General features: G+C 43.4%; 1 protein-coding gene across 1 annotated transcript; it reads left to right on the top strand.

The window, feature by feature from the left end:
- LOC131879334 (uncharacterized) lies at positions 1-5,268 on the top strand. The gene is made up of 6 exons (XM_059225622.1): positions 1-389; positions 464-1,879; positions 3,137-3,467; positions 3,541-3,692; positions 3,801-4,056; positions 4,123-5,268. Exons 2-6 carry the CDS (start codon positions 1,326-1,328, stop codon positions 5,011-5,013), a joined length of 2,184 nt encoding a protein of 727 aa, XP_059081605.1. The 5' UTR covers positions 1-389; positions 464-1,325; the 3' UTR covers positions 5,014-5,268.
- The last annotated feature ends 6,288 nt before the right edge of the window (positions 5,269-11,556 follow it).

Raw genomic sequence — 11,556 nt, 5'->3', positions numbered from 1 at the left:
CTGGCGGGATCTGAGGAATCTGGACCGATCTCGTTGGCGAGTGGCGACGCGCAGGGCGGAATTCTGCCGCCCTCGCACGACATGCATTCCCGAGGAGGCCTTTGCATCGCTCTAACCGAGAATGAGTGACAAAAATCAAGTTGAGGGGGCCCCTCACGGTCCAAGCTGAGCATCCGTACCTTCCTGGCTTCACAACTGGTTGGTGAACAATGCCCACATCTTCTGGAGGTGCCTCTTAGTCAAAACTCTAGGTAAAGACGGGATGGGAACGGTGAGTCAAGTTTGCCGAATTTAACATAGGAACAGCCTACGCAACCCACTGAGTAAAATCATAATGAGCACCACCATCTAAGGATATGGAATTGAGCCAGCACCACCCCCGACAAATGGTATGGACAACTCATGGTTCGGACTTAAATTATTTCCAACTTAAAATGATAAAAAAATGATCTTTTTCAATCAGTGCTGTCTGAGCACACCGAGCGGGGCGCCCATCCTTCTTCGTCTTTGGCGACGAAGGGCCCACAAAGATACACACAAGTCGTTCATAGCTTGAACATCCGAACTCGAATTGCTTGAGTAACCCAGTACTGAGACGGCCAACGAGAAGAAGGCAATTCTAGCCTCAAGTGTGTAAAGCAGGATAATACGCAAGTACTTGCTGGCTAGAACTGAACTGTTGGCCATTACATTCAGGCATGAAGAATATCAAAGCAATTTCAACGGTGGTGTGGAAATGTAGGAGAGGAAAGTGAGTTCTGGATGGAGTTTCAAGCCAAATGCTCCTCAAAGTGTGGGAGGCTCTTGCAGCCCAAAAATCAGCCTAGAAAAACTCATTAACAAATATTTTGTGAGCGTTGGGCAAAGGTGAGTTCCTGTCTCTCCGACTCCCTTCCATCCCCATCGAAGATGATCTCGCAAGAAGTTGTATTTTCTCAATATGTGAAGTTGAAGCAGTGAGGTGCCAACTGTGAATGGTGCATCCAAGCTCGAAGTTCAACCAGGCCCTTCAATCTCACCATCTAATCTCAATTCAAGTACTCTAGAGCACATTGCACTGGTACTGGTAGAACAGTAAGCCCCCGTGCAAAGCATTGGTCGGACGTCGCCTCCTCTACGTACCTCACATCAGCACATCATATGCATGTATCTCGACAAGCCTTGTCATAAAGGGACTTGATTGAAGTCATCATCAAGCGACTCCCGTGACTCATTTGTATGGCAAAGGTGTAAATTCCGCCAAATTTGGAATCCACACAATCGACGACAGTGTGGTGTTAGAAAGTGATCATCACTTCCTCCGGGACTTTGAGCAGCCCATCGTCATGAGTGATAGTGAGAGCGAGGCACCCATGTCCATGAGAAATCATCGGCTGTCCTCCATCATCGAAGAAGACGATTGCCGGAGCCACGACTCGAGTCCTAATCCCAAATCGACTTTGGGTCGAATTAACGATATGACTCCCGAGCCCGATATGGAGAATCCTTTAGAAGCCGCCCTGGCCGCCATAGACAGCCTGGCCAATGACGAGGACTTCCAAGATGTTGACAAAGAGAACGAAGACACTTGGAATACGCGAAGATCTTCGGATGAAGATATCCGGATTCGGAATTTGCGGAACGCTCGAAGCAATAGCCGCGAATCGTCCACTCAGTTCGGAATGAAAAGCCCTCGAGAAGACAAGCCAGACAAGGGTTCGGTTCTAAGGAGTCAATCCGGGTCTCCTGACAGTCATCAAGAGTTCGAATTGAACGAAGAACAATGCGAGGATGGAAACAAAGAGGATCTTGACCAAGAGCCCACCCCTCCACCCTTTAAAGAACGGATCATAATGGCCAGGAGGAGCCATAGTCCGCCATTGAAACCGGCCAACCTCAAGTAAGTGGATGTGATAGTGTTGGAATTTTTGGTTGTTCTGATACGTCGTGACGGTTAAACATCACGTCAGGATTTGCAAGTGTAAGGTTTACCTTGCTAGCAAAGGTGATTTCGCATGTTAAACCTTGAGAATATTTGTATATCGACCCTTTGATTTGAACAAACTAAATTGGGAACATTGAACAAACTGGTGGGAAAAAAAATTTGTTGAATGGTCACACACTGGCCTTTCTTGTGGCTCCAAAGCTCAACAGGTCATTTTGTGAGATATGATAGCAATGAATTATTTATGAACTCGGTTTAAAACACCTCAGTGGTGCTCTTTCAAGTATAGAATGTATGACTTCAAATGCAGCTCCCTGGATGGGGTTAATTTTTATCCCGCTGACAAATGGCCGCCTAAAGCAAGCATATATGTCAATGCCTCAAGACATATTTGAGTGGAATAAGACACGCTCCAAGCATTCCCGCAAGATAAACTAAAACTGCTAAGGCTATGTTTTACATCCTTGGATTTCTTCGATTCTCGGATATCGTTCAAAGATGCATTGACATGTACAAAAATTCCGTTCAGTGGACTTCATTGTAAAGTTACCGTCGTCGCCACGTCGTTCATTAAATTGCCGCCAACTACTTCACGCTTAGGTATCAGACAAGTATTCCCGTTTTTGGGTGATTGTAGTTCCCCTTGTTTGTAGGATCGATCAAACAAGCTCATCTCCAAATAAGTCCAGAACAAACACAAGAGTGCCCAAAAGACTCAAAAGGCAACCAAGATCACGTTGTCTAGATTCCTTCGATACTGGATTCTGCTCAGACACTAATTTCAAGTCGATGGACAGAAAAACAAAGAACATATGTTCGACGCTCGTCTGCCTAACGAATTTATGCAAATTGATCCTGATTTGCACAATATTCATCACTTTTTCTGACAATCTCTCATCTTCCCAGTAGGGGTGGGGGAGGGGGGGAGGGGTTTGATTTATCACGATTGTTGCTTATGATCCTCCAACATTTGTAACCGTAGCTGCATAAATCAAATTATCGAAGTAGTCTTGGTATGCAGTACTTGAACTGTCATTTTCAGTTCACTGTCAACTCATCACGGATTTAGCCTTGGTGACTTCAATGGATTAGAACCCCTCCCTTTAATCCCCATTTGAGGCATGAACCCACGGCCAATGAAAAACATTTAGGGTCATTAAATGCACCATATGTACGTTGTACATCTGTGTTTACGATCTACTTCCATTCTAGTCCATTGGAAGAACTCCCCATAGGCCCATCGGCCTACAAATCCAACTATAACATCATAGAGCCGTCCTCCAATGCTATTAACGATGCCAATCTCCTCCCCTGTCCAACATGCAGTCGGACTTTTCTTCGACCAGCCTTGGAAAGGCACGTCAAGATTTGTGAAAAAGTCAACTTTAAAAGCAGGAATGTCTTCAATGTGGCCAAAAGAAGATCCGAGGGCAATCCAATTTCCCCCAAACCAGCTTGTGAACGACAACCTAAACGTAAATCGGTGAAACCGGAGGATGTATTGAAGGAGTGTCCTCACTGTTCAAGAAAGTTCGGACCAAAGGTTGGACAGCATTCAAGAATCCCAACATATCATCTTGCCGAGAGATCCAGCTTTTATGATTTGTCACTTTCAGCCTTATGATCGCCACGTTCAATGGTGTGAAGAGAAATCAAGCAGACTTCAAGATTCGCCAAACAAGGATCTGGTGGCATTAGCAAAACTTCACGCTCGAACAAATTACCGTCCAAGAACCCCTGCCAAATATAAAGAGGGCTCTCCCAGCCGGTAAGCTTTATGTCCAATTTATTAGGCATCCTTGCTTCAATGTTGAGGATACCATGACCGAACGTCCACCTCTTAATAATTAATAAGAAACGAACCGAAATTTTCCAGGAAAACCAGCATCTCAAGTACTGTAAGAACAATGGAAAGCCCTCTGCCTGGAGAATTTGAACACTCGGGCCTGCATCGATCCGATAGTAGAAGCAGCAGAAGATCTTTGGAGCGAAAGTTGAGCAATATCTCATCCATTCAATCAACCGATCACATTGCCGAAACCCAAGAAACCCATTTCATTCGAGCTGTCACTGGCCGTGGTAGCATCAAAAGAGGTCCAGCACCAACCAAGGCCTCCCAGCTGCGACAATTGGTAACTGATTTTGAAGCACCTAAAATGCTGAAATGGCCCGAGTTCACAATATTTCTCTTCCATAAGGTCAAGCAAAAAGAGCAGGAAGAGCATGAAAATGATTGCCCGATCTATCAGAAGAACCCGATTCCAGCCCCGACTACCTACGATCCTCTGAAGTCCAGGGCTTCTTACGTACCAAGGACGTCTATGAGTCAGCTTCCATCCATGAGTCAATCCATGTACGCTCCTCCGGGCACCCCTTCATCAATCCGGCGACAGACTCAATCTCCGATGTCCATGACCAATTCTTTATACAATGGCATGCCTCGAACCCCGAGTACGGTTCGAAGAAGGTCGGCCTCCCCAATGAGGCGCTCCACTACCATGAGTCCATCTTCCTATGGTTTCCAGCCCGTTGTCAAACCATCCGTGGTCAGGCCCATGAATAAAGAAAGTATGGATATACCCCAAAGGGGCTCCTATCGTCGGGACCCCGAGGGCATTGACAGTTCGACAGATAAAGGCCAAATTGGAACCTATGACCACAGCAAACAATACGACCCTTACCAGTCTGCGGCAAAACAGATGCAGGAGCTGCTTTTTGGCTCGCCAATTCCGCCAAACCAAGGCTCAGCCAATTCAGCGTTTGACAACCTTCGTCCCTCCACCAATTCAGCCTTTCAGAAGTACATTCCAAGCACTGCTGATATCAACACCAAACTTAATGGCTCTCACAAAATTGGTGTTGATCTTAAATCACCGATTAAGCCGCTCTCTTCTACGTCAGCCTTGTTTAGTTCAGTAATGCCAATTGAGCAAAATCGCTCGAATCTTGCCAATGTGGCTGCCAATGGAACACGCTCGGGGTCCAAAAGCCCAAAGGTTGCCAGGTTCTGCCATGAATGTGGAAATCCCTTTGCTCTGCCAAATATTCGGTTTTGTTGTGAATGCGGAGTTAAGCGTTTGTATTGCTGACCAATCCGTTCCATTTTATCTATCACACATCTACTTAAGCTATATACTTTTATAAGAATAACTTATAACCAGTGATTGGTGAGCTTTCTAACGTACGTAAGTAATTGGGCAACTCGATTTGTCTTCTCCACATTTCAAATGACCATCTCATAACTATAAATCCAAAATTTACAAGGAACATGGTCTTACCCTTGTCATTCACTGTGTCATTTGTAACACAATCCTCTCGGTGATTAAACTTATTTGGTGCTCTAACGTGTATTGCTATGAAAACTGAATAAGGTCTAACGTTGATAGATTCTTCATTTTCTTAAGTTCTCACATTTACCTGAAGTGCATTTGTCACATTGGGCAGTCAATCAATCAATCTTTATGACACGTAATAACTAGACTTGGAAAGAACTGTTTGTCCGTTGGCTAGAAGGTTAACTGTTGCGACATTTCAACACCCGATGGTTTCTTTTAAAATATTGGTTCAGTATCATTTGTCCTACAGTGATCCAATATGCTGAGACAATTTTTTTTCACAAACTTACTTCAAGCCTTTTCCATTCAAGTGGAATCATTTGTTTACGGGTTTCGACCTGGACTTCTGCCAGCCAGTGTCCAGAATGACCCTCAGTTCTTTCTATCAGAAATTGATCTGAGTCAAAGTGGTCAGGTGGGAGGTAAGTCAGACGACAACATCATTTTAACAATTGCAGAAGTTCTATAACTCTCAAGGATAATTGCTCTAAAAGAAGAAGCAACCGCATGGAAAAGGCACTGCCAAGAAGGCTCAACCAGTCCTTGATAGGCTAAAATAAATACAAAAAATCCAATTCCCCCAAAACACAAACCCCAGAAATAGAAGTCATTTTGCAGTGAATTCATAGAATTGAATTCCATTTTCTCAATGTTAATTACTTGTGACTGGCTTGTTCTCAGATCATCTGCTGAAATGTTCCATGGTTTGTGGAGCTGATATCACTTGCGGAATTTTTATTTTGCATGGCTCAGTTTGTGATTTGTATCAATCAATGACAATTGCTACTGACTCCGGCAATTCTCAATTGATGCAAGCTCATTTCAAAGTGAATGCTTTGGGTTTGGGACCATCTCAAGAAATACTAATATTTCGACAAGATATAACCGATAAAGTACTATGGCCAATGAATGTTACATCCATGAATCCGAATGATCCACAAAATTTGAAATATTCTATTTTGGATCAAGTTGATAATTTCAAAAGACAAGATGGATCATTTCATTTCAAACTTTGTTATCCAGGTAAGTTATTTTTTTTTCAAGCATTTGAGATTGAGTTCCAGGAAGGATTTCTAAGACACATTCAAAAAGGATCTTTCCCACAAGATCATTGCATTTGTTTGCAGAACTTTGGAACAACTCTCTTTGCTTTCGTTGGAGTCAGAGTGAAAACCCTTTGAAGATATTTGGACAAGCTGTTCCTCAAGGATTTGTTTACAAAGGAGGTCCTCCCAATAAACAAACTGGATTTTCTGGACTATCAAGAAGCTCTCCGCATCTTTCACTACTTGATGGTGACATCAGCAGTCCAAATGCTTGGTGGTTTACTGTAGGAGCCCATAGAGGATTTGGAGCGAACCAGGATACCTTTCCTGGTCCCAAAGTGGATCTCGTCAAAAGAGTAGAATTGTACATAGAAACATAATTCTATATGTATCGGATATGTCACTGAAATGATAACTGTCTCGCACTCAACTGACTGTACGGTTCCCGATTGTTAATCATGTCGGACATCCGAATAAGCCCGGCATTCTATTCTTTTTTTGGCATTTTGAGAAAGCTCAAGGGGTCGATTGAGCGAGCTCTCTGAGTCGGACACCTTCCTTGTGACAAGGCAGAGGATTGCACAGTGGCATCAATCTAGTCAAGGTCCCCCCAATGAAAACAAACCATTCGGTTCATGGGGTGAACCTATGGTTCTCAAATCTTTTTATTCCTTAACCATTTTTCAACAATGCTTTCTTTTATTTATGTATCATTCCTCTACTATACACGAGACCCTAAATGAAACATCATCATCGTCATATCTTCATTGTACCTTACGATGCATGATATAACACTTAATTTAATCAACATGAAATGGTAATAAACAGTCTCAGGGCTGTGCAAGATGAATGTTGTATCAATATTTTCTTCAAAGCACACTTCTATTGTCTATTGTAAAAACAGAAAATACTAAAATAGGAAAAATAGCTTTTTTCAGATTAAAAGTAGCTTTTAAGCATATTAATGAGTAAAACTGTGACTATTTATAAAAAATATGAATATATGAGTATATGAACCATTCCTTTCATGGATAAAAGAACTGGAACCCTTATTTTATCTGTTAAGCAAGAACTATGAAGCCTCAAATGTGCGAGTGACCTCTCAAAATTAAGTGGTGACGTCATCTTCCTCTCTTGCTTCAATGTCCCAAAAGAGTTGGTATTTGAATGGACGTCTTCTACGCTCTCCATCATAACGAGGGGTCGGAAAGATATTTTCTTATAGGTTACAAAAAGTTTTCAACTATTTTTGGTCATTTTTGGGCAAAAAAACCTATTCCATGAGCTTTGACCATAAAATAACATGAAACCGAGGATTTTCGGGGAAATTGAAGGGTTTTGGTCAAATTAAGGGGAAATTGAAGTGCGACAAAGTTGAGGCAATGTTTGTCCCAGCTTAAAAATTTGCTTCACTTGAAACCTCAATTACGAGGAATTGTTGAACGCAAACAGTAGTGTCATAAACATACCGTAGTGTTTTACCCCATATGATCCAATTTTAAGCTAAAAACAAGAGGTAACTCTCCCATTGCTTGCCACCAAACAACATTCTAAAATGCAAGTAAGAGCAGACTTGATGTCAGAACCAAAACTAAGGGCCTGCTGAAGACCGGCAAGGGGCGCAGGAAAGTGGATGAGCCTTTCGGTGTCCATCATCAAGCCATTGGTAAGAGAGGAACTTCATCCAAGAACAGCAAACCATGTACCAAAGACCAGACTGAGGGCAAATATCTGGGATTGCATTGAGCCCAAAGAGCAAGAAGATCGTGAAGAATATCAACCAAGCATTTTTTACCTCAATTATCACATTAATACTTGAATATCCAAGCAAGTTCAGTTCTGTACCGTCTTTTGTTGAGAGCAGTCGCATGTTTTGTTGCTCCTGATCTTTTCAAACAGCCAGTCTGCGTGTGTTGTGTTTTGTAAGTGGTTGCGTGGCTGCCTATGGGAAGACACATTTGTTCTTTAGCTTTCTCTTCTTCCTATCACTAGTAGTGTAGTCCTATTTCTTTTATTCTTGTTTTCATGTCGAATTTCAGTTTTTTCGTCTGTCAATATTTTTATCCCAGATCTAGGTCATTTCATGCATTTTTCATTTAAGGGGTATTTCATTATTTGAAAGTTTGATCTGCTCATTTCCTGTACTTGAAAATGTACTAGTTGATTGGCTAGAATTGCAGTTATGAGTCAAACAACGCCTTGCAAAGGTACCTAGCCATGTCTGGCTCTTTTTCAGATGCATTGAAGCCTACTCTTCAAGACCACTTAAACTACCAGCTCTGCCCGGCTTTCAATTTAATGCACGACGAGGTTATAGTACAATGTTTATTGAAATTATTGAATTTTGTCTAATCTGTAGAATCAATGAGCACTCCCTTACAACATTTTTCTTGCTATTACAAGAGCTTATTTGAAGATGGGGGAACGGCTGAATAAGGTTCACTTTATAACTTACATACAATTTTTCACAAATCTTTAAAAAGAAGAAGCACTCTCAAACTGGTCAACGTCTTCTTTGACACCAATGATGAATGGCTACTCTTAGCCGTTCGTCCCGTCAACGCAATTATGGGAGCAATTGTGCAATGTTGTAACCGCAGTTTGCTGCCCTCAACACTCATCAACCGTTTTAAGTGAGTACTGGGTTTGGGTTCCTTGCCAATGGGATCAGCAGCACCATCTCGCAAATGGGCCTGCTGTAGCACTGACGTCGTACTTTCCCTTTTTATTGTCGCTTGATGACCACCACTATAGCTGGACGGAATGAACCATCGTTACTTGTGTTTACGGGTCCACAATGGCACACAGCCATTGGTGTTATGGCAGACGCATGGTCCACCATCTAAATGAGTCTAGAGATGGTAGTTAGTTAACTAGTTTATTACAAGGGGTTCCTAGCTATATATACATATCACAGATAGACACAAAATGAGCGAGCACATGCTCGCCACACCACTTCCCCCCATGAATAAAAATATAAAAAAAGAATATCACGTCGGGGTCACCAATATGGCGGACGCATGGTCCACCATCTAAATGAGTCTAGAGATGGTAGTTGACTAGTTTATTACCAGGGGTTCCTAGCTACATATACATATCACAGAAAGACACAATATGAGCGAGCACATGCTCGCCACAATGTCTTTTTACGTTTCTGTCTCTCAAGAGAAAAATATCACCCGGTTGTATACATCGGGTTTTTGACAACCACTTATGCCGTTCTTGAAGGTTTGCCAAGTATCCTTGTTGCCATTGTAACCAAAAAATGCTCAGCCAATATTTGTATTCGCCTCCATCTCTTTTTACATCAGCCAAAATATCCTCCTCACTGAAGGGCCCCCCAGTAATTGGATTTGGCGATTTTTTCTGAGTGAGTAGTATGGCGGGTGTCAGGGGCAAAGGATCACTCGGGTCTTGAGATACCTGCCCTAAGGGTGCATTATTGACAATGGAGGCTGCCTCAACAAACAATGTGTGCAATTCGTCTCTGCACAATGCCTGCTTGTGAAGTTGGAGGAGCGCCCCCTCAATTACTCTCCGAAATGATCCAATCTTTCGCTCCAATACCCCAACAAGGGGGGCTTGGCATCCATTTGCTGTCCTTGTCCTCCACGGCTTCTTTGATTACGGCTAAATCGATTGAGTCCTCCTGACGCATTGAACTGGTGATGTTTGTTCCCTGATCTGATCGTAGGATCTTGCAATCAGGGGGACTGATTGCAAGAAATCTACGTAGAGCATTTTTGAATGAACTAGTGTCCATTAGCGGAAGTAGCTCGATGTGCACGGCACTTGTCACTAAACACATCAATAAAAGGCCCCATACATTCTTGCTTGACTCACGTTTTCGTGCAGTATGGCCTGCTTGAACGCAAAATGGTCCAAAAACGTCTAACCCCGTATTTGTAAAGGGTGGCACAAGTTCAAGGCGGTCCGGCGGTAGATCAGGTATCTGTTGCGCCTGAAGAAGGCCCCTCAGGCGTGTACACGTTATGCACTCTTCCAGCATTCTACGGATCAACTGTCCTGCCGACTTTACGTATATGATATCCACCATTCCTCAAAGCTCCATGGGTGAGATGTCGTCCTTGGTGGTGCACCAGGTCATGATAACGGTGCACTATTGACAGGGTTCCTAGTAGTTCCTTCTGGCAGCCAGATTGGGCACTGAACGTCGAAGGGAAGGTCTGTCCTTTCCAATCTCCCACCAACACGCACAATACCGTCCCCAACCAATAGAGGTGACAAGCTGGCCAATGGGTGCTTGCGCTCAAGTGTCCTCCCTCAGTTGAGCATGGTGATCTCTGAGCTCAAGGAAGACTGTACCTCTCTGAGAAGCAATATCTGAGCATGTTTCTTTGTGGTAGGAATGTTAACAAGCTTTGTTCCAAGCAGTTGGTCTCTTGCATTTTTTAACCAATGATGCGCAATGCGAAGTATTGTTGTGACGACATTTACATGTCGATTCCATTTGTTGAGACCTCTGACGAGACCTGACAAAAATCCATCTAATACCGGTCCAGCATACAAGGACGCCCAATCCAACTCTTCACCAACTTCCGGCAGGTCAGCCAAAGCGAGAGGGTTATAGTCTTGCAAAGGGTTAACTCCTGCTTTACTCCACAGAAAATCCGGAATCCCCAACTACGCTGCATTTAGCAAAGTTCTTGGACTATGGGGACGGGAAGCAACATTAGCCGGGTTAAACGCCGTTTTTATATATTGCCAATTCTCTACAGGTGTCATTCCAATGATCAGATTTACTCTCCTGGAGGCGTACCTCTTGAATCTTCAGGTCTCATTGTTCAAGTAACCCAATCCACACAACTCAAGACGACGAACAGAGGTAGCGGATCTGGGAGACACCCCCAAGTTACCCATCAGGAAAGCAACGTTTACCACTCCTCAAGCATTCACGCTTCTCAAATACATGACATATCCTATGGCCTCTACACTAGCATCAGCGAATACATGGAGTTCTTGTTTGCGGATTTTTCCAAATCCGACGGGAGCTACTCCTCTTGGCACCGACAGCGCATCCAAGGAGCAAAGTGCCTTAACCCACTAGTTCCATTCAGCTTCAAACCGAGGAGGTAGGGTATCATCCCATCCACGCTCTTGAAGATCCTTTGGTTCACTGGCTTTGCTAGAGACGACTTTTCTTTGAATGAGGCACCCAGCCAAGACCAAAGGGCTGGCCAAACCCAAAGGATCAAACACACTGTTGACAGTTGTCAGAACTCCTCGCTTA

The sequence above is a fragment of the Tigriopus californicus genome, chromosome 4 (genome assembly GCF_007210705.1).
Source record: "Tigriopus californicus strain San Diego chromosome 4, Tcal_SD_v2.1, whole genome shotgun sequence".
In the NCBI taxonomy this organism is placed as follows: domain Eukaryota; kingdom Metazoa; phylum Arthropoda; class Copepoda; order Harpacticoida; family Harpacticidae; genus Tigriopus; species Tigriopus californicus.
Note: the sequence above shows the minus strand (reverse complement) of the source record. Positions and strands in the feature narration are given on the sequence as shown.

Bases quoted from the DNA above. Each gene is read 5' to 3' on its own strand.
- LOC131879334 (XM_059225622.1), top strand. From the start codon at position 1,326: ATGAGTGATAGTGAGAGCGAGGCACCCATGTCCATGAGAAATCATCGG. The intron at 3,468-3,540 runs GTTGGACAGCAT...TGTCACTTTCAG, and splicing joins CAAGAAAGTTCGGACCAAAG to CCTTATGATCGCCACGTTCA. The intron at 3,693-3,800 runs GTAAGCTTTATG...GAAATTTTCCAG, and splicing joins AAAGAGGGCTCTCCCAGCCG to GAAAACCAGCATCTCAAGTA.